Source organism: Tachypleus tridentatus, chromosome 8, assembly GCF_004210375.1.
Source record: "Tachypleus tridentatus isolate NWPU-2018 chromosome 8, ASM421037v1, whole genome shotgun sequence".
Lineage (NCBI taxonomy): Eukaryota > Metazoa > Arthropoda > Merostomata > Xiphosura > Limulidae > Tachypleus > Tachypleus tridentatus.
In genome coordinates, this window is record NC_134832.1 from 117808819 (window position 1) to 117833747 (window position 24929).

At 33.2% G+C, this 24929-nt stretch overlaps 1 protein-coding gene across 1 annotated transcript in view; it reads left to right on the top strand.

The window, feature by feature from the left end:
- The first annotated feature begins 1311 nt into the window (after positions 1-1311).
- Positions 1312-24929, top strand: part of LOC143223992 (uncharacterized) — an 83526-nt gene continuing 59908 nt past the window's right edge. Inside the window, exons 1-7 of the mRNA XM_076452457.1 lie at positions 1312-1516; positions 11173-11361; positions 12509-12682; positions 14692-14813; positions 15521-15552; positions 16076-16181; positions 24623-24776. Of these exons, the coding sequence (XP_076308572.1) occupies positions 1402-1516; positions 11173-11361; positions 12509-12682; positions 14692-14813; positions 15521-15552; positions 16076-16181; positions 24623-24776 (892 nt within the window). The 5' untranslated portion in view covers positions 1312-1401. The remainder of the gene's footprint in view (positions 1517-11172; positions 11362-12508; positions 12683-14691; positions 14814-15520; positions 15553-16075; positions 16182-24622; positions 24777-24929) is intronic.

Below are 24929 nucleotides of genomic sequence, written 5' to 3' on the forward strand. Positions count from 1 at the left end.
CATACCAAGGGGAATTTTTTTTTTAATTTCAGTCTATAATATGAAAGGCACACTACCCAATTTGTATAACAAAATGCATACGTGCATATCGCTATTTGTATTTCATTTTCAAATATACGGATCATCATATTTTGTTGGGTATTTTAAATATCAAAACAAAATTCCACAGAAACACATAATAAAAATTATTTAAATGAAAAGAGACATTTGTATATTCGTAGACATCACATATGTATCTTTGTTTGTTTGTAGTCACGTACAGAGTTCCACAAAGGGCTGTCAGTTCTGTGTCCATCATGGATATATACGTATCTAGAATTTTTTAAATATTGAAACAAAATTTCATAGAAATACAAAATAAAAATTATCCAAATGAAAGAGACGTCTGTATTTCCGTATGTGTCATATATCTATCCTAATTTCTTTGTAGTTAAATACAAACTTACACAGTTCTGTGCTGTACTTTACATGGATATATAAGTAACTATACGACATGGAAAAAGCATAGTTACTTTTAAGTTAAACTGCAACTTTCGTCCAAGTACAACCCCTGTGCATAAACAACAAATAACTCCACTACACACCATTCATCAGCTCAGTGTTAAAAAATTAAAAGAAGGGAACCCTCAGTAGTCAGGGCACTTTAAATTGTTTCAGAAAGAAATAGAGTAAATTAATCTATGTGACAATTTTTCCTTCATATTGGCTCGCCAGCAATACCAATTATTGAGTGCACATATACTCGAATCGTTTCTATTACTCATAAGGATTTCTTCCAGCCTACCCTTAATTTGAAATTCTTGTAGTCCAAAACTGTTATTAGGTCTCAAATCGGTCAAGAGATGTTGGGGCTATGAGCTTAAAGTTTGTATTTGAAAACTCCAGAACTATTCCAGAAACCCTATGCCCCGGCTAAAAGTGTTTTCTAATGACGAAAGCTACAAGCAAAATTTTTTTAAGTTCTTACTTAAACCTTGTAGTTCAATGAAAACTATAAAATTTGTAAATTAGAGTTAGTAATTGTGTTATCTCTGTTACTTGCATTAAGGCTACACATTTTACTTTTTTACTATTACAAACTAGATTTTGTCCTGTAATATTTTTCCAAAATATTTATAGTAAATAGTTCAAAATTCTGAAGAGATATTATAATGAACAGTATCCTGCATGTCCTGTTCGATCATTTTCTATAGTATCTACCTAATTTCCATTGGCAGGTTTTCAACCGATGAGATATCATATAAACAGGAAGTCATACATTCGAGTATGGTTAGAAGACGATGTTGAAATCATTACGTAAAGATACAATATGGAGTGACCGGATACACACGATCAGCAGAAGTCACAGGACAGTGTATCCAATCAGCAGAATCCTTTCATTTCACAGTATAAAAGAATATTATGCCTTGTTTTATAAAAAAGATAACTCTACCTTGGAGATTATTTGTTGTTTATTCTTTTATTTTTCTTCTTACTGAATATTTTGTTCAAACTAACTCGCTGCAAATAATACCAGGTGAGTTATATAGTGATTATTTGGTGTCTATGATTACAATTTGCTGGATAATCAGACAGCTTCTGCGTCACAATTAAATTTTTAATTGCTACTTCTAGGAAATTAATAATAGTAATAACAAGCAAAAAATTGATCTTGGAAAATTTCAGATCGTATATTAATTAAATTAAACGCTTGAAAATTATGTTTCATCATATTAATTATTGATGCGCTTATATTTATTTGTCAGTTTTCTTTATAACATGTTTACCTTTCGATGGATCTGTCTATTTAATTCTGTACATCGTAAAAGAGGTATGCAATTAATACGTTTTACCAAAGCTTTACTTCAAAATGAGAATTTTTATTATTAATAAAATACAAGTGATGACGTTCCATATTAGTTTAGTTTAAATATATTTGAAGTATCAACTTGTGAAAGGATTTAAACGCAAAAAAATGTTGTTGTTTTCTTCTTTACATAAATGATATATTTTAACTGATTTGTCTTAATAGTATCACAAACTATAAAAAACTTTATTTTTAATAATGTGATTTAATATGTCATTTGAAATTAAATACAGAAAAAACGAAATGGGATTGTTTAATTGGTAAATCGAACTTTAGGCCTAGCCGTGGAGATGTTATAATTTGACGGTCAATTCCACTATTCGTTGGTAAAAGAGTAGCCCAAGAGTTGGCAGTGGGTGGTGATGACTAGCTGTCTTCTCTTCAGTCTTACACTGCTAAATTAGGGTCGGCTAGCGCAGATAGCCCTCATGTAACTTTGCTCAAAATTCAAAATAAACCGAACATTACATTTATACTATTTAAAATTTCTTGCCTAAAGAATCCTGAACAATAACAATTCTGAAATTATTTAATCTATTGCTACATACTTTCCCAAAGTCATATATACAGATATGCACCTCGGACTTTACAGTTTGTATAATGAGTAAATATGTATTTTGTGCTCGTGTGAACTTCTAAACTTCAACTAAACTCAGATTGTTTTAGCCAAAAAAAGTAGTCTAATGATAAAAAACTAACGTCTGTTGAGATGACGATCTATCACTTTACTTGTCTAAAAGCCCCCATTGGCTCAGCGGTATGTCTGCAGACCGGGTTTCGATACCTGTGGTGAGCAGAGTACAGATAGTCCATTGTGTAGCTTTGTGCTTAATTCAAAACAACAATTTGTCTAAATATTCGTAATTATCAAACAAAGCTTGTAATAACTTGTGTATTGCAAAGGTTTGCAATGTAACAGCTTCCCAACCTTTTACTTAATTTCTAGAGACAGAAACAAGTAATTTAGAACATTCAAATTAAAAACGAAAATAAAAGTTAAAATGCAACTGTAGGGAGAAATTATGAAATTTAAATAAAAGTGTTACAGCATAAGATAAAGAAAACCGTAAACATAATCTATAAAACAGGAAGAAAAAATCTTATAAGCTACAAATGGCAAGTGACGTTTTCAGAAAAAAATGTGTAAAATGTCGGCTTTACCAAGAATTCCCAGGATTTCCCATCAAATTGTTAACGCCGTCTCTACGGAAATTTTCAACCAGAATTTAATAAAGCTTAGAGACAATTAAAAAATTAAATGATGGATTTTATTTATTTGGCCCAAACCATGCTCTTGCTGTAGATAGTTCTATGCCTTACTAAAGCTCCCAAATTTCGGGAAGACAAGTACTTGAGATTCATATATATATTATCTGTGTTTGAAAGACATCCGATGTATTTTGCTCCCCAACTGGTCAGCGATAATTTACACTTACGACGCTAAAATTCAGGGTTTGGCTTCCCACATTAAACAAAACGTAGATAGTCTATTGTGTAGTCTTGCGCAAAAGAAAATCAGTAACCAATCAATTGCCTTGGTTTTTCTTGTTTTGTTTGTTTTTCTTTATTTTGTGAAATGTTATTGTATATGGTAACACAAATAGTTATCGTTAGGTTTCCTTTATATTTTTTTCAGATAAAAACACAAATCACAGTTCTTGAACAATATGTTAATATTTGTTATTTGTCAAGAACTGACAGTTTTTGGGTTGTCCCCCCACCCTGAAGAGTTGGATCAGCGGTAAGTTTTAGAGCTTATAACACCAAAAATCATTTTGATACCTGCGAGGCCTGGCACGACTAGGAGGTTAGGACGTTTGACTTTCAATCTGCAAGTCGTTCGTCTGAAACCATTTATTAAATATGTTCACTCTTTCAGCCTGGGGGGAATTATATTGTAGTGGGCACTCCATTTTTCGTGGTTAAAAGCGTAGCCTAAAAGTTGGTGGTGGACAGTGTTCACCAGCTGCCTTTTTTCTAGTCTATCGCTTCTAATTTAGGCTCAGTCGAAGCAGGAAGCCAAATTCCACAAACAAACAACCCCCGGGGTAAGCACACCACATATAACTTATAGTGTAACTTTGCGCTCATCAACAAGCCTAACTTCATCGAACTAACTAAAAAGCAGTTTATGTAGTTTACGTATGTATTTTATTGAATTTTGTTGTAAGTTTAAGTAACAAGAAATGGAAAAGTTTCTAAAAGTAACTGTAACTTACCAAGAAGCGCATATAATAAGCTAATTGTTTATGGATCATCTTTTGAAATAAAATCTAATTAATTAAGTATTTCTGTGAAAATTGCAACAAAACTGTATTTCCCAAAATTTGATCTTCGTCTCATGAGAGAAAGACCTTAGAAGTTGAATACAGACTTCTTAGGACGTCTTTCTCCTGATGTGCGATCTCTTTAAGGTCTAGTCTAGTCTAGTCTCTCTGGTGTTTGGGTATATTTATGTGTATACCCAGGAGGGTCAGGCACAATAGACGTATTCCTCCTCTTTAAGGTCTAATATTACGTGATGTTTGTTTTCGAATTTCGTGCAAAGCTACATAAGGGCAATCTGCACTAGCCGTCCCTAATTTAGCAGTGTAAGCCAAGAGAGAAGGCAACTAGTCATCACCACCCACCGCCAACTCTTGAGCTACTCTTATACCAATGAATAGTGGGACTGACCGTTACGTTATAACGCTTATACGGCTGAAGAGGCGAGCATGTTTGGTGTGACGGGGATTCGAACCGGCGACTCTTAGATTACGAGTTGAATGCCTTAACCACCTGACCATGCAGGGTCTGTATTACTTGATGGAATATATCTTATACGTATAGACACATAGACTTGTGTTAAGAGAAAAAAAATCTGTCATTGCTTATATCTCTTGCCTTATTGAAGGTTTTAACGTTATTCCCGATTAAAAACGTAAATAAGTTACGAAACCCGTTCTTCGTGAATGTCGATTTATTTAAATATTTTTATTGCGTTAATTTTAATCACTTCTTTGAATTTTCGGATTTTATTGCGTTGTAGCTGAATCCATTTATTTGAAAATATATATATATTTATTTATCTTGCAAATAATAGATGTTTAACTTATAGAAAATAAAAATTAGATCAATGTGGAGTTACTAGTTCTCATACAATTTACATAAAATAAAATACGTTTGCGAAGAAATTTTATCATAATTTATAATTCGATATTCTTGTATTTTGTTTTGTTTGTTTTTTGAATTAAGCACAAAGCTACACAAGAAGCAATCTGTGCTCTGCCCACCACGAATATTGAAACCCCGATTTTAGCGATGTAAGTTCGCAGACATACCACTGAGCCACTGGGGGACGATATTCTTGTAAGTTTAATAAATTATAATTTGAGAAACTGTCCATTTATGCTCTATCATGGACACCAGGAAACCGAACGCTTGATTTCAGAACAAAAGCCCTCAAGCACGACATATTGAAGAGACTAAAATTTTGAACATAGTATCAAGATTAAAAAAAAACACACACATACCAAAGAACAACCTTCCGAAAGCGCTAGAATTATATGAATTTTATAATTTTATATCAAAATTTCTTGAGCCTACGTGTTTTTCTGACGTCACAAATACAAGCTCAGTACTTGTTTCACCTCACTCCAAAACTTTAACGGTAATTCTTTGGACTTATACGCTGAAGGCCGGGTTTTCGTACTTGTGGTAGTAGCAGCTCAGATAAACCATTATGTAGTTTTGTGCCTAACTAAAAACAAACATCTGTTTTGACCATTTCCATACATGTTCGATGCAACATTTGGAACTTCGATATATTTTTCTTTTCTTTTTTCAAGACAAAATATGTTAAGAGTTATCGTTATTAAATATGTAAAGATTTATTAAACTTAGGATGTTGTTGGTGTTTTTAACGTAAAGCTGCACAATGAGCTACCTACACTTTTCTCTTCGCGCTGAATGGGGAAATTTAACTCTACAGAGTTCAGTATTGTGAGTTCATAATCAGCTATGATCACTGCAATAGTTATAGTGCTAGAAACCCTCTAACTTACCGTTAAGAAATCAGGAGACTATCTTTACTAAGCTTTGGAATAAGATTAAAATGGTCTGGTGATTAGGGCGATTCATTCGCAATCTGCGGATCGCATAATCAAACCCGTCGCCAAACATTTTCGCCTTTTCAAACGTGGAAGTCTTATTCGTTGGTAAAGAGTAGCCCAAACGTTGATGATGTGTAGTGTTGAATAGTATCTTCTTTAATTTATCGCTTTAAAATTAGGGATAGCTATATTAGATACTTTGGTATAAATAGTTCAAAGTATTCGAACTATGATAAACTATTATTTAAAGATTTTAATTTACAAATTACAATATATGTTTATATTTTTTAGATCTATTACAATATAGGTTGTTAGACCATCAGCAAAGTGCAAAAAACATTTAGACAAGTATAAAAATTTCCTTGTGATTCTTGTAAAACAGTGAAATATTTTATGCAAGGGTATGCAATAATTATAGCAAAAACTTGCTTGTTTGTTTTGAAAGCTACTCGTGGGCTATCTGCGTTAGCCGTCCCTAACTTAGCAGTGTAAGACAAGAGGGAAGGCAACTAGTCATCACCACCCACCGCCAACTCTTGGGCTACTCTTTTACCAACGAATAGTGGGATTTACTGTCGCATTATAAAACCCCCACGGCTAAAAGGGCGAGCATGATTAATGGAATGGGAATTCGAACCCGCGACCCTCAGATTACGAGTCGAGCGCCTTAACCACCCGACCATGCCGGGCATTATTGGAGGAATGTTATCCCTTCTCGCTGTGTCATTTTCAACTTTGGCTCTTTCATTAGAAATTACATTTTCGGATATTGTTTTGTTGTTGTCAAGGCAGTCAACAAAATGTTGTCGTTATAAGAATTTTTGAACTAAGGAAAACAAGATCATGGTAACATATCAACCATATAATATATGTTATATCCAGTACCGACAAGGTCTTTCGTCTAATTGACCAGAGTTCATCATGTCGGCTGAGATTCGAAAGGCACGATAATGTTTTAGATGTTATTTATCTCATTCATCGCTTAAATAAGAACATACTACAGAAACAGAAACCATTAATTTTCTAAAATACATCTAAAGCAAATAAAAGACTGCTTAGATAAAGATTCTGTCCCAGTTGAAAGATCTGCTATGTATCACCCTTCTAAAAGATGAAAATGATTTTATTTTTATTTTAGCTCATTCTTGTAAATATTTTAACAGTTTTCCTGCAAGTATTCACGTTAGTTGACACCCCTGTAAATAGGATACAACTCATTTTAAGTTTACACTGATCGTCTTGGGTAAAGTTTATATGACAAAATTGTCACTCTGCAAAAGCTTATATAGAGGGCTGAGCAAGTCATATTAAAGAGATTTTGAATATACAGATTAGCTAATCGGAGGACAACAACCAAAGAAAATGTGGAACGAAAAGTGTCAGAACTGCGAGTTGTTTGACGTTATGTAGTTGATATATTGCCACTGAAAACCGAATACTTTCATAAATTGTATGTAACAGTCCATTTCGACGCAGAATGTCCAAATCATAAAGAATTACATATCTCTTGTACTTAATTATTTTATAAAACAAGGGAATATGGTGCAATTTGGGGCTCCAAGATAATCCATAAAAAAAGAACCATTTTATGTCGTACCACAGCTGATGTAAGCTAAATGCAACATCTTGTAACACGAGCGAATTAACGAACACACAGGTCAACGTTCAAAACAATTCACGTGTACCAAGCCATAATGGACCTGGCATGACCTGGTGTTTAAGGCACTCGGCTCACAACATGTAGGTCGCGAGTTCGAATCCCCATCACACTAATCATGTTCGCACTTCCAACCGTGGGGGCGTTATAATGTGACCGTCAATCCCAAAAATTCCTTGGTAAATAGAGTAGTATAAAAGCTGGTGTGGAATAGCAGTTTTTAGTCTAGTCTTTACTACTAAATTAGGGACGGTTAGCGCAGATGGTCTTCGTGTTGGTTTGCGCGAAGTTCAAAACAAACCAAGCAACAACATGCAACATAATTAATCAAGAAGGATCTATATCTGGGAAAACAACACAAGTGTTGTGTTCACGAATGGCTTCCACAATGTATCTGCTCAACAGTCGCACATCTTAAGCAGCCAAAAAACAAAACAAACACTCATACAATTGTATAAAAATATATATCAATCAAAGAGCCTTTGGATTTCTGTGTGATTGAAGTGTTGAAATGGACAATTATAAACTGTCGTCTTCAGAGAGTAGATTAATTATAGAGAACACACACACAAAAAAGATGATGTACATTGAGCATGACAGCTTTGCGATGAAGACTTTTTACAATGTAACCTACGATAGAGAACTGTTTTCAAGGTTTACCATAGTAAGGTAAAACATTACCAGACGTGAACTGTTACAACAGGTGAGACTCTTATATTGTTGTCATATAAATTAGTCAACTTCTGTACTTGTTTGATCCTCTTTTCACGTTGTCTGTTCCTGGAATGTGGTCGTATTTAAGTCTAAGGATTGCACAAACACTGGTACAAGTTATAATAAGTGGGGAGTTTTATCTTACTTCAAAATGTATTATAAGAGTAGTTTACAAAAATAATGTACGGCTGTGTTATGTCAACCTTTCTCTGTAATGTTGTTCCTGTTCTGTTTTTTATCACGTGAAGACGTGTTTTTTCGCCAACTCAAGATGCCATAGAAATCATATACAAAGCACCCAGTAGTTAGATCCCAGAATTATTTGCTTATGTAAAAACAAATTATCTTATTCTTTGCTGTGAAGAAGTGATAATACGTTGACGAAAAAATTTAATGTTGCTGATCGGCATCATCAAGAAAACGTCTTGTTAAATGTAGTCACAAAAGATGTAGCATACTGTCATTTAAGAATATATTCTGTCATTTGTTCAGATAGGACAAAACACTTAGAAAATTTTGCTCGTGATTATTATATCTAAAAGTTTTGGCTACAGAGTGCATGCTTCCAACTAAACTAAAACGCCATTTAGAGACCTATCATTCTAATATAGCTAGTAAATTCCATGATTATTTTACCAGAAACTTAAAATATTTGAAAAAAACAAAAGGTACGTTATTGAAACAAGCATTAATACCAAGCAATGCTTTGCTTGCATCCTACAACAAGGCATATAGAGTCACGAAATGTAAAAATCCTTACGCTGTCGCAGAAGAACTAGTTTTACCGACTGCAGTGGATATGGCAAACATTACATGGTTGATGAATCTGGGGGAAGACTGCATTCAAAGACGTCTTTATCCAACAATACTGTCAGCCGTAGAATCCAACACATGCGCGGAGACCTCAAAAATCAGCTTATTAAAAAAGTGAAAGGGAAGGAATTCGTGTTACAGCTAGATAAGGCGACGGATAGTAACAAGGATGCTCATTTGTTTTGCCACATTCGATTCCTAGATAGCGACAAAGTTGTGGAAGACCTTCTCTTTTGTATTGCAGGTACAATGGCTCAAGACTTGTTTGAGATCCTTGAAACGTTTATGTGTGAAAACAACTTAGACTGGACTAAGTGTGTTGGTATCTGTACCGATGATGGTCGCTCAATGTCCAGCTGTTATGGAGAATTGCAGGCACTCATACGAAGCAAAGCTCTTGATGCACTGTGGATCCACTGCATAATCCACAGGGAAGCCTTGCGTTAAATTACCTGAATCCTTCACTGAACCTAGTCTTGGAAAGTGTGTTGAAAGTGGTGAACTTTTAAAAACTCGGCCACAGAAGGCGAGGTTTCTTTAAAAAATCTGTGTAAGGATATAAGATTTAAGCAACATCTTTGTTGTATTACTATAGCTCGCAATGGCTCTCCCGTGGAAATGTACTGTCCCGTGTGTCCAAACTCTATTCTTATCTCGCAGATGAACATGAATGTGCTAAAATCTTCTTGGATACTGATTTTTTGTCAAAATTAGCATATCTGTGTGATCTCTCAAAAACAAACAAACGAATATTTCTCTGCAGAGAAGCAACATGCACATTCTGAAACTTGCAGAGAAGGTTTCAGCCTTCAGAAAAATGTTTGTACTGTGGAAAAGAAAAATGAATGAAGATGGTGGCAAAGACTGTTTTCCCCTGTTACAGCAGCTTGTTACATCCAATGATGTTGATTTGACACACGAACTAAAATCTATTTTTGAGAAGCACCTATTACAGCTCAGTGACTGGTTTGAAAATTACTTTCCACTTTCCAAAAGATATGAAGAAGCTTGCATGGACCCAAGATCCATTCAAGGCTAAGGTCTTATCTGAATTTACCTCTGCAGAAGAAGATCTTATTGAGCTGTTTTGTGACAAGACTTTAAAAACAAAATTTGGCAGCATGGAACTAACTGAGTTTTTGATATCAGTAAAAGATGAATATCTGCTACTAATTGCTGAAGCTCGGCGAATCTTAATTCCATTTGTGACGTCATATCTCAGAAAACCCAGCTTCGTAAATTGAAAGTAAAAACAATATTTTGATTTCATTTTTAAATAACCACAATTACTAATGGGATGTATGCGTCTGTTGAGCACTGCACAGCTTCTCAAACCTAAGAATCAGATTGGCCAACACCACCCTCAATTCCTGTTCCATATTGATTTTCGCGCGGTATTGGCCAATCTGATTCTTAGGTTTGAGAAGCTGTGTAGTGCTCAACAGACGCATACATCCCATTAGTAATTGTGGTTATTTAAAAATGAAATCAAAATATTGTTTTACTTTCAATTTACGTGTATTATTCTTTCAAACGGCTACTAAGTTGTTAGGTTTGTTTGTTTGTTTTTTAATTTCGCACAAAGCTACTCGAGGGTTATCTGTGCTAGCCGTCCATAATTTAGCAGTATAATACTGAAGGGAAGGCAGCTAGTCATCACCACCCACCGCCAACTCTTGGGCTACTCTTTTACCAACGAATAGTGTGATTGACCGTCACATTATAACGCCCCCACGGCTGAAAGGGCGAACATGTTTGGCGCGACGAGGATGCGAACCCGCGATTCTCAGATTACGAGTAGCACGCCTTAACACGCTTAGCCATGCCGGGCCATTGCTGGGACACTGAGGCACCGTGAAAGGAGAAAGTTTGGGATACGCTGGCATGGACTACTAGAGTTCATGAAATAGAAACCATTAGTATATGGAGATTTGAAATGATACGCGCGTGGCTTCTATATGTTTTCCTATTATTTTTTGTAATTTTTTATTCAGTTTTATGTAATATGTGTATACGTATATATAGTTAAGGCTGTCTTTTTGATTTTGCAGATTGTACTGCTTTAGGCTTTTACAATGCAACTTTGAATAACTGTGGCTATTGTGTGGAAGGGACAACAGGACTATCAAAAGATTATGGAAAAGATTGCAATGGTGTTTGTGGAGGAAATGCCATTGTAGATTGTACTAACACGTGCGGAGGGGAAGCTTATGTGGATGAATGTACGGGAATATGCATTGGTATGTGTTTAATCTTACAGAGATTATGTTGTTGTTTTTGCCTTTTTTTCAGATATATTTTTCATATCAAGGCTGTTAATCTGTATTGAAAATCTAAGTTATATTTAATTTATAGAAGAAATATAAATATTTAAACTTGGGAATATTATAGATTCAAAATGAATCTAATATGTGGTGAGATGCAACAAAAACATTATCATTATCCATAGAAAATGACTTACTGTAATTAATGCCAAAGTTTGTTTTCGACAGGATTTATATTGTTTCTTACTTTAAGGATTTGTAATGTTAATGTGACCTTACTTGATGTGGCTGCAAGCTGATGATTTGTAAAAAAATCAGTAGATCAATATTTGTATTTAATATGGTTTTGTCATTAAATATAGATTTGCTATAATGATTATACTAAAAATGTTTAATAGTTCCTTAAAAAATTGTAGGTCTTTTCGTATATCACTCATGTTTGGTCATTAAGTTTTTATATTGTTTGTTTGTTTTTTGCACATCTTAATAACAAACAAACTTGTGTTGTAATATCTTTAAATATTAAGTTAAAATAAATGTACCAATTCATTGTATTTGCACATAGTTCAAGATGCCCAGATTGGTTTATTAATTATTGTGCTGATAATTAACGAGTCATTGAAAAGTTTTTTTGTAATTTTTCTCAACACAATTATAGGCTACATAGGATTTTAATTTGGATGTTTGTAAATTGTTGTTTGATTAAAGGAAGTTGACAAGTGTGACTTCAACTTCACCAAAGTTTTAGAATGGTTTCTCAGTAGTATAAAATACATGTTAGGCTAGGGTATATTATTATTGCTTTTTGAGTTAACAGATGATCAGTACATGAATTAGTCAGTTTATCTGAAGGTATAAGTCAATCAATTCAATGCTGTAAATTTTCAATTTGTGTATATGGTAAAGTACAAAAGATGTAAAATTAGCATGTATAATTTCTTTTTACAGGATTCTTATTTGTGAAGTTATACATATTGCTTTTTATGTAAAATTGTAAAACTTGGAGTTGAGGAAATAAAATATATTTATTATCAGTAGGTGAAAAGGTCTTTGCATTCCTCATTTATCAAGTAATCCACTTAACAGTAGAAGCCATTAAGCCAGAATCTTTTATATTCCACAGGAGGTACAGCATCAATAACACAATCTAATGTACCAAGTGATCAGCGTGACTGTAGAGGGCTCTGCATAAAGTCCTCACCATTTGAGTACAAGATTAATGCTTGTGGAATATGCTCCAAAGCTTCAGAAGCTTTCACTTTGTTCTCAGATTGTACAAACATGTGCCATCTACCAGGTTTGTTAATTAATCAATTTAGTATGAGCATCCAGACTTTATAGACCACCTCATATCGTATTTTGTGGTGATTAACTTTTGTCAAAAAAATTTAAGTGGGATTGTTGACACAGAGTTTTTATACTTAAGGAAAAAGATAACTGCTTGACATTGTGTTTCAGAAACTGTTATGGAACTCATATGATATTGATATCTTGGCCAGTTTGGATAAAACAAACAATGGTACTCAGTTACATGACTCACACTTGTTTTTATTTTATTACATTCTGTCTATCTCATTAATAGCCATCAACAAGTTTCAGCACAACCATAGATACAAAGCATTACATCCATTTGTTTACAAAACTCTGCTTGGTATGTATGGATTTATAATGCCGAATAATTTTTCATGTGGCTCTTTTAATAGTGTGCTGTAGGCAGTTTTTTAAACACTGATATATTATGTGTTTCTGTTAGTAATGTGTAATATATGTGATTATGTGTATGTTTTTGTTGAAACCATATGTTTTCACTATGTATGTGTTGTAGGCAGCTAGTTGTATGATGTGGATGTTTGTGTTGTGTGTGACTGTCTGACATAACACAAAAAACTTAATGGTATTTGTTCTTAGTGCCAGTCATTTTTATTCTGTTATCAACACATTTAAATTATTAAAGTCTAATTCTTCCAATTTTTTGTTTTTCATTCTTCAATATGCTAATTGAATAGTAGAAATAATTATCTTAAGATATTCACAAAGGAAAAATTATTTCTTTGGAAGTTAAAATTCATGTACAAAGATATTATTATATTAGGTATTGTAAAAACTGTGTGTGCAAGTTCTGCCTGGCTACCTTAAATGTAATTATAGTTGTATTAAGAGTAATTTTTTTCAGCTAGAAGGAAGTTTAATGCAATGTGATGGACATTGCCCTAATGACTAGAACTTTCCTGAAAATTTAGGAAACATCTTTAAGCCATATATACAACAAGTAATATAATCTAGATTAGAAGCACTTTCTTAGTTAATGAGAAATCAGTACATAATTTATTTTCAGTTTGTCTGTAGTGTCAATCACTTAGATCAATGCTTCATGTGAATATTTAGTTTTGTTTTGAAAAGAAGGATTAACAGAGATCAAGAAGTGGAACTTTGTGTATTTGATAGTTTATTTACAGTATTAGGCCTAATGTTGAAAGGTAGTTATGTTAACCACGCTATTTAAAGTAGATTTTGTTACTGTTAAGTAGATTGGATTTTTCTTTATTCATTTACTAATAACACACCTAACAATTTTAGTGTTTCATTGACAAGATGTTTCCTGTTTATGGATACCTGAAAGTGTGAATGCAGTTAAAAACACTCCATTAGCAGTACACATAATATTTGTGGCTACATTCACATCTGTGAACTGTACACATAAATGTTGTAGTATATACATTAATAATGTATATTTTATGAGGACAACATGCATATTGTGACTTATTTTGAAGGTGAATTTACAGTTATATGTTTATGTAAATGATGTTTCCATTGTATGTAGTTGTGGCATGTTGTATATGACTGTAACTACACTGTGTATTATATGTGACTGTATATGAAATTTATTTAATGTAATGTACAACTGCAAAATCAACTTATTTACAAAATAATACATAAAACCTAAAGCAATGTATATGTTTCATGATAAATGTTTTTTTTATTAATATCTTATTTAATTTGCTCCATTAAGAGAAATTTTAATGTTTTTCCCTCCCACATTTTCTATCTTTGTAGCTCCTTGTATGCAAAATATTAATACACTTGTATATAGATATCACAACTTTTCGTCACAATAAATTATTAAATTTTTCAGTATATCACTGAATATTATGTTTTATTAAACAGTAAAATTATTACATTCTTCTTCTCATTGGTATAAAAACCATAATTAAAATATGCATCTGTTTTCAGTGGATTTTGTTTGTTTAAACACATATATTCTATACAGGAAGATATATAATAACAGAATTGTTTTCATTCTTTAAGGTGACCATAGTCCTAAAGCCCAAATGTTATGTGGGCAGTGTGTAGATGGAAAGTCAAATGTGTCTTCTTCTGATGTTTTAGATGAATGTGGCCAATGTAAAAAGGATGGCAGACCATGTCCTGTAATGGGTAAAGTGTTTCTTAGCTGCATCTCTGTAGATGTGTTTTTAACTAATAGAATCACACATATAATAAATGTTTTAGATGAAAGTGGCCAAAATAAAATGAATGGAAGACCTTGCCCCTGTAATGGATAAAGTATCTTTAACTAATAGAACCATGCAAGTAGTAAATGAACTGGATAAAAAACACTTTTGGGCATTTTATCTCATACAGATATTCTATAATGACTAAAATTACTGATAAAAAGCTTACATGTTTTTAATTAATTTAATATGTAATTTTTATCAGATTTCTTTTATAAATCAGTGTAGAACATTTTAAGGCTACTCTTCTTTCATTCAAATTATGCAGGAAACATACTCAGAACAACATTCATAATCTAAGATCTGTACAAAATGAATCTAAAATTGGAAACAAGACAAATTTTGATGGATATTAATGACTTTTTCATTAAGGGACATTGCTATTTTGTTTACAACTGTAAAATTATACATGAATGTTACAATGAAGAAACATAACATACTTATGATTTTGTAACTAACATTAATGATTTTAATCATTACAAACACTTGAGTCTTTATAAAGTCTTTTACATTCATCATAAATTGTCTTATATACACCTGATTATTTGTTGTATTAAGATATGTGGTTATTTGTAGTACTTTGTGCATATAGTTTGAAAAAGTTTTTTATCTTTGCTTCACAGGTAAAATGGAATATTTCATGCTGCTGGGCAGGGTGTGTGCCATTCATTAATAAATTTAGTGTGGCATCTGTTTTTGATTCATTTTTTATATTATACAGCTTTAAAGACTCCTTTCTCTGTTATTGTTTTTCTAAAAATATGAAACTGATTTAAAACTGTTTAGATGCATATTGTTGTTTTGGGTGAAATATTCCCTCCAATTAGTTTCTGTTTTGTCATTATCATTGTATGTAGTTCAGAAAATTAACATTAACTTAGCTGAGCATAATTCACTTTAACTGTAATTATCTTTTCTGAGCCTTTAAATGGCGGGATTAAATGGAAAGGTTACTATGAGATCTAATTGTTTGTGTGTTTATAGTTGTTATATTGGCCTGTATGAAATTAATTATGTTTGACATATATATTGAGGAGTAAAATACTTAAAATTACCTAAAAAAATGAAACACTATATATAAATATTATAGATGTCATGATATGCAAATGATAACTCCTTATATAAATTATGCTTTTCTGTTTAACATGGATTTAATATTGTTAACTTTTCTGGTTCAGACGTGGTCAGCCTGATGCCTGTGGAGTATGTGGAGATCAAGGTAAAACTTGTGTGAACCTACAACGTGTTTATCCCATGGCAGCACCCAATATGACTGATACCAATGTAAGTTGCAGTACACTTAAGTTATCATGATTAGTGGCAAGTGATTGTAATAAGTTTTAAAGTAAAAATAAATAAACAATTTATCAATGTGTAACTTTGTTCACAAATATAATAAAGAAAGCTCTTCATTGATTTCTGAAATAAAATGTCAAAATCAATAAAACCAAGCTTGTTTGTATGGTTATTTAGAAAGATGTAATAGTGAGTAGAATAAAATTGAAACAAAAAGTTGTTATTAGTAAGTAATCATGCATGTAGTATGTGTGTGTATATATATAGATGTACACACACAACAAACAGAGGAAAAATATTTAGTTGTAACCAGACAATACATCATGGTAATAACATCTATCATCAATTTATAGCCTACATATATTTTTTTGTCTGTAAGTGAACACTTAAGTAATTTATTTTGAATATATAATTTTCAAATGGTAATGTCAGATTTAAAATGATAATAATACTAACTTCTGATACACTACATTATCTTCTCTCATATAAATAGCTATTCTCGTTCAGTGCTGCCCTTTATGTGCATTCCACAAGCCTTTTATCTCCCCTCAGATGGAATTCTCTGATTCCAGAACATTTGTCATGTAAATCATCATCCAACAACCCTCTACCAATAAGAGTGTGACATACACCTGTGATTGCAACTCCCTCTATTCAATTATACTACACTATCACTTTCCATGTGGCAGTACTTATGTTAAGATGTTATTGTTTTTTTTTCCATTGGTGTTCTTTGTGTAAGATGGATTTGCAGTTTTAAGTGTTTAATTTCCAAAGTGGGATTTCATCATTAATTTTATTTCTTTTACTCCTAACTTCATTCCCCAGTGTTTAGTTTTTTCTCATACTCACATTTTTTACATCAAATGCTTTTGTTTGATACATATTTTTACAGTGAATTCTGACATTTATGTTACTGCTTCAAGTATCATACCTCCTAATAGAACTATCTCACAGGCTGCATGTGAGTGAGATTCATCATTGGATTTATCTGTGATTATCTTCAGTGAGATTGATTGTTATCTGGGTCAACCTCATTCTGAAAATGTCCCACTTCTTCCTCAGTAAGCTGAAATTGTTTAGGCTGACAAAGATTTTTATAGCCTTTTTCCACCACTGGGTATTTTGCCCCATCTTCCTATGCCCCATCTGCAGAATTAGCTACAACTAATATGACAGTTTTTTGGCATTGTTTTACAGGTGTGTAATGTTTTATCCATTTCCCTGATTTCCTATTATCCCAATTCTTCTTTGTTATATGATAGTCCTTCTTTGTAGTTAGTTTTCCCACCTTCCCTGGATATTAGGGTTCATGTTGAGCAATGTGTTTCACAAATGATTGTAGGTGTCAGTGTGCCTCACCTTCTGTGGGCTGTGGATCAGTTTACAGTAGATTACCATCAGCCTGACTGTTCATTTCTCAACTCAATATTGGGATTTATTTAAGTTATCATGATACCTTAACTGCTCTGGTTAATAAAATGGGGGATGGCTGAAAATTCTACTGTTGCTTCTTACACTTCCCTTCTACAGTATTTATTTACTATCAATCTCTTTTCTGAGGCAATCCACTAAGAAGCTGAGGGTTTATTGAGGGAAAACCTCTCCTTTATTACTTCCACATTGGCTAGATTGTTGTCTTCATCTCTTGCTTTACATACATGGTTTCTCTGTTTTGAGGATCTTATATGTTGAGATGAAATATTGTTCCATGTTCATTTGCCATTTCCTTGTCTTATGGATTTATGTATGGCCTCTTTTCTTTGGCAGTATGTTTTGATCATGTACCTGAGACCTTTTAATTATGTGGAGTCTGTGCATCAACACTCTGCCCTTTGCTCTTTGATACCATGTTTGTTGCAGTTAGAGCCAAGACAAGACCCTATTCCTATTTCCCATCCTAGTTCTTTTCAGCCTTTACCTGTTCTCTTTCCAATTATTCTCATCTCATCATCATATTTGTCATAAATGGGCACATTTCTGACAGTACTAGTGACTAACAAATTGGTTCTGGTCTATCGGGAACTTGATTGTACAAATTTGTTCCCTGTTGGAAATCTTTCACTAAATAGCTATTGATTCTTTGGGTTTTATCAGAAAGTATTGTACTACAATTTCTTTCCCACTTCCTTTGTCTCAAGTACCCATTTCATTCCCCATACCTGGAGATCCTACCACCAACCAGCATCTGTCAGAGGCATTACAAGATCTTCTGTCTCAACAGGCCATTGAATCTGTTCGTCACCTTTCTCAAGGCTTTTCTTACAGGCTGTTTGTTGTCCTCAAGAAATTTGGAGACTGTTGGCCTATAACACATTTAATATGCCTCAATCAATTTATCAGTCTGATATCTTGTCAGTTGCAACCCTATCTTTGGTTTATTCACCATGGAGTGGTTCATCAGTTTTGCACATTGCCCTTATGACTTGTTTTTGTTTTAGCCCTGTATGTTTATTGCTAGGTGGTCAGAGCATTTGCTCCTCATTTACGTGCTCTTGAGAAGCATTTTCATCATTATATAGACAACTAGCTACTGTTAGCTCCTACTGAACAAAGGTCTACCCACCACATTCATCCACTGTTCCTGGAGGAGGATCAAATGAGATTGTTAACCTTACAACCTACCCAATATCTTGTCCATATGAGTGTTTTGTTCAGCATCCACCTTAGTCAGGCCCAAGCCTTTACTCTTTTAATTTGTTCTTTCAGTTCTTCACACTCTGACTATTCTTTCTATTACAGTTTGTGAGTTTCTTTCACTTTTAGGGATGTGTTCTTCAATGGCAGCCCTTATGCCTTAAGGTTGGTCTCATATGCAGGCTTTTTACAACCAGCAGAACCTCATAAGGGATCCTTTGATGGCTCTTATTACCCTTCTTCCTATCCTTGTAGATGATCTACACTGGTGGTTGTACAAGTGGACAATACTTGCACATTAATGGGTGTTCTGTTTCCTCCTTACCTAGATTTACACATTTTCCCAAATGCATCCCTTCAGTGATGGGAACATGGGCGAATCAAAAGGAAGCTTTGAAGTATTGTCTGTAGCTAGGAGATCTTATCATATCAACAACTTGGAACTTTTTGCTGTATATGATGTTTGATTCATTTTCCCCAACTGACCAGAAATAATCTATTAATGATCCATTCTGAAAATTCTACTGTTGCTTATCTCAATCACCAAAGCAGCACCCATTTTTGATTCCTCAGTATTCATACATCAGATCTTTTTGGGGCACACACACTAGTTATCCATGTCATTGCATGTCATGTTCTAAGTGCTTTCAGCTTTGTCATGAATTGACTTTCCCATCCAGACAAAATCTATTTGATGAAGTAATCTTTTTAGCCTCATTTTCCAGGGGCTTTGCCTTGAGTGTAGTACTCTTAACAATGATGCTTTTGCCATGTCCCTCAACTACAAATTGCCTGTTGTGGTCTTTAGTCCCTCATTCTCTTGCTTTTGCTATTTGCATGCCACTTTGTCAAGTTCTTCTGATTTCTCCTTACTGGCTAGCTCATTCATGATTTCTGCACATTCTCCAGCTCCAACTTACCCCTCTGTTACCTCTTCCTCTGACTCTTTCCCTTCTTCATCAATCTCAGTCACCAGTTCTTCATCCAATCCTTCCTATTCTCTATCTTTGGCCTGCTTTTTATCTGGTCCTTGGCTAGGAGATAGCATCTTTTCCAACCCATTCCATTTGCCTTTCTTCCATGGAGTTTATCAATGTAAATGGAATGTTTTCTGCCACTGATCTCTGGGTTGAGAGTTTTCTCCTGCTCAACCCAAACCATTGTTCCTTTTATTACAGATTTTATTGCTTGGTCGTTTAATGGAGGGTCTTTTGTCTCCTTGATCTTGGGTTACTGGGTAGCCCTGTCCCACATTTTTCATTTTTCTTGATACTGTAGGGTATTTAACTCTTCTACTCTTTCCATCTTGATGTGTCCCTTAACGATTCATTGTTTGCTGTGATACATTGCCCTTCTGAATTGGGATGTTGATCTGTTCCTTCACTGCTTCACTTTGCCACCATTCAAATCACTCTCCACATGCTTCTTGTTTGACCTTTCCCTTAAGACTCATTTTCTTTTTCTTTTAGCTTATGGATGTCGAAGGTCTGATTAATTTCCATTTTTTGTTTCATGTACTCTTTATCATTCTACATATATTCTCCTTTATCCTTTCTTCCCAAAAACATTAGCAACTTGTGAGGACATCTCCCCTTTATGCCAGTTTTCTTTCCTTCCATTTCCCACTTTATCTTTGGTCTAATCCAGATAGTCTTCTATGTTCTTTATGTGCCCTTCACTGTTATATTGCCTACATGGCTTCCTTCCATAATGTCTATTTTCTACCATTTTATTCCTTGACAGCCATCCTCTGTTTGTGATTTTTCTCTTTACACCTATACCAACTGGGCTTGGTTTTTAATTCAATTGGCTTATTCTTCTTAATCATTTACGTACTGTACTTTGTTCTTGTGTCTTTTATAGAATTCAACACCTTAGCTTTTCATTGGTGTATCTTTGTTGCCTTCTCTTGTTGGAAATTCTTTATTTGGGCATGTGGAGTAACCCTAATGCTTCTGTGTCTCATCGTTTGTTGGTTTTCCAGTGGTATGAGGTTTGGGTGTATTTGCCTTGCCTTGTACAGTCCCTAACATCCTAGCCTCTTTATACAAAGGATGCAGTCTTTTCATTTTATCCACTTTTATATTTTTTTGGGATAAAGTTTAAAAAAGAATGTATAGTTCATATAACCATCTGACCTTAATTCTCTCCCACTTGAATATGCAATATCTTTTTCTGATGGGCAAAGAATATACCTGGTTCAGAATTGGTGCAGTTATCCCCACCTCAGATCATAGAATCTGACTGTTTTATCTTAGGGAGTGTCCTTTGAATATTTTCAAAGAATGCTTCTTTCTTTCCCTTGTGCCAATTTCTCCACCTATTCAGTGTAAGATTCTAGCCATTTATTTGAACTTAGGTAATGTATCATAATGAAAGTTATAATATCCCTATACTGATAATGTATTTCTGATATGTACTGAACTATTCTCACACTTTCCACCATTCCTCCTCACTGAAAAACTTGTACTTCCATCTTCTACCAATACTTGAAGTGATAGTTTGGTAAAACTGAATAAAAGGAGTTGCATGCATCATGAGAATATGTGATACTCTTATTGATGGGGATTGTTGCATGATAATTTGTATGAGACACACATTGGAATCAGTCAATTCCCACTGAGGAGAAATAAAAGTTTGTGATGTGCAATTTTTTTGCATATAGAGGGTAGCACTGAACAAGAATAGTTTTTTATATTAGGAAGGGTAAGTACCTATCGGAAATACATTTTCAGTATAGGAAAATTGTAACTTACTATACATTAAAATGATAATAATAGTAACTTTCTATGGCACTATACATAACTACTAACTTAAACTATATTGTTACTTTGTTATTAGGCCCAGCATAGCCAGATGGTTAAGGCACTTGACTCGTATTATTAGGATCACAGGTTCGAATCCCCGTTACTTCAAACATGCTCGCCCTTTCAGTCATGGGGGCATTATAATGTGATGGTCAATTCCACTATTTATTGGTAAAGGAGTAGCCCAAGAGTTGGTGTTGGTGCCTTCCCTCTAGTCTTACACTGCTAAATTAGGGACAGCTAGTACAGATAGCCCTCCTGTAGCTGTGCGTGAATTTCAAAACAAACTTTATTATTAAAGTTTACTTGTGTCTAAAATACCATTCATACCCAACAATGAGTTACCTGGACCGAATGCTCATTAAACAGTATTAAAGCTTTACATTTATGAGTTAGTTATCAATGGAAAAATTTCTTACCTCTAAAACAGAAACTTAACTTGCTAAATGAAATTTTTTTACTAATCTTATTTATTAAAATTTAACTAAATCTAAGATCTAAAAAAGGAAAAAAATTAAATGGTTTTCTCACTGTGATAGGTGTTGTGCAGAGGTTCTTTGAGAAACAAATTGGTGTAAAATTATGTGTGTGTGTGTGTGTGTGTTTTGTTGTTTTTTTTACTTCTGAGTTTACTTATTATAAGTGCCCAACATAATCTTCTAGTTATGTCCTACTTGCCTAACAATAGTCACGTTCCCATGAACTGAAAGATCACTGTTTGCTTTCTTTCCATCAAACATCATAAAGATCACTTAGTATAATACACCTAGTTTGAGTAGTTTTCTCCTAATATTCATTATTTATGTAGTACTTAAAGGAGATAATCCCTTACAGTGTATGGCAAATTACTGTAGTTCTGAATGCAAGAATAATTTTAAATGTTATAAAAAATTAAATTAATAAAACATTGTTTTTAACACTGAATGTGAATTATCTAGCAGCAAGCATTACTTTAGAAATATATTTGTAAATTAGGATAATTTTAAATTAAATTAGCACTGGTATTTTTTTAGTTGAGGTTACTGCTGAAATTTTGAATCACTTATTTCTGCTGTGATCATTATTATTAATGAAGCTGAGTTTTAATTAACTACATATTAAACCTTAATTAAAGTAAAAGTCAAATAAATTGTATCTCTTTAATTTCTGGTATCCATTCATGTATAGCCAGTCAAGACAGACCTTAAACCTTCATAGACCACAATTTTTAGCAGCTTCATGAATGGCAATAACAACATTACTTATCAGAATACACAAACACCTTACTGTTTAAATATTTTATTGTTCTTGTTGATTTGAGCTCTAAAATCTTTCATAATAGCTTGTTGTAAGTATTTGTTGGAAAATAGTTTTGTAATGTTATTTACCTGAAACCAAGTAGCTTATAAACATTATAATGTTGTCTCCAGTTTTCAAATTATTTATATTGTAATGACACAGATGATACAAGTATACAACCTCTAAATGGTCTGATACATTGTAGGCATAATAAAAACAACTTATGATCTGTGAGCACGAAAATTAGGTTTGCAGGCAGTTTAAGAAGACTTGTTTATTTTATTTGATTTGTAAAAACCAAAATTGGATTTACTGAGGACACCTCTACTTCTTACAAAGAATTTGAAATGTTTAGTTTTTTTTGCTTTCACTTAGTCGAAACTTTTGCAAATGTATGAATATGCTGGTGAGAAAAATATCAACATTTAACTCTGGTCTGTTTCATGTCTGCTAAATAGCCCTACTGTAGCTAAAAGAAATATCATTCTTATAAAATCAGTATTATTAAATGTTCTATAGCAAGAATTACCATTAATGAAATGTGTTAACACATATTAATATACATAATAATGTTAACACATAATATATATATAATAATAATGTTAACACATACTAATATATATATATAATAATAATGTTAACACATACTAATATATATATATAATAATAATGTTAACACATACTAATAGCACATTTATTAGCAGTTCAGATGTCAATCAGTTCCTGACATTCTTTCTAATGCCCAGCATCTTAATGCATGAAAAACAAATTCCAAAATACCTCTGAGAGAATTCATTACTGTTAAATGTACTTTGTGCATCTCATGCACTTTATTTGTTTCTGCTGGCAGTGGGTATTAAGGTCTCTTTGGCTAGATGTGCTTGTTCACATCATGAGGCTTCAGTTTATCAATAGATACGATCATGTAACTGAATAATTGGGTGTTTCAACACTTCTCAAAACTGGATGTGCTAGAATATCGGAGCAGAAGCAGCTAGTGAAAGATCAAAGACTATATAGATGCCCACAATTTGTTATTCACAGTTCCAAAACAACAGAGATTTCATTAAAATGGTTACCAAAATAAAATTATTTAAAAAAAATCCAGCATATGCTTGTTTATAAGAGTATTATTGGAGTTCTTAAAACTGAGAAGTGATATGTGCCTTCGTATTTGTATTCTAAACTTTTATTTGTGAGCAAATCCATGATTACTTGCATATTTTATACAAAATTATTTATTCTTTACCATTTTACTGGTGCAAAATTAAACCTTGCTATAACTTGATTCATAAATATCGAACTGAAAAAACATTTTACATAATCTTTCTTGTTTCACATAGGGCAGTATGAAGTTGGTGTCCAATTCAATAAACAGGATATATTTGCGAACAACACCTTATTTTTTGGTCCAAGTACTGATAGCACCTTATATTCATTAGAACACTATGTTGGCACCTTGTCTATCTCTTTATTTTTATTGTAATAATTACTGTGGATTAAGCCATATGAAACTACATGCTTAGGTAACTGTAATAAAATTATTCTAAAATGTAGAATAAAAATAGACTAAAATGTAATCAACAATGCAACAGTTGAGTTTGATGATTTGAATGCCATTGTAAAAAATCCTTGTTACTTTAGATTATGTAAAAATGCAAATAAGTTAGTCGAAATGGATTAAATTAGTTTTTCTATGGATTTTAGGTTACTCTGGTAGGCGCTTTTAAAGGCTACACTGGGAATGTGAATTGTGTGTTTAGACCATATATAAATAATGAAAATATGGATATGTCACTGACATACATAACGGGCAAAGGAAATGGCAGTGTTGTTTCCTGTGTAGTGAAACTTCCAAGTGGTAAGTTGTCTAGGTGAAACAAATTTTAAAATCTTCAAGTAAAGTTTATCTGAATTAGCAACTGTCAATCATATTTCTTGCGACTTATAATAAGATATTGGAGTTTTTAAAACTAATAAGTGTTATATGCCTTTGTGTTTGTATTCTAAACTT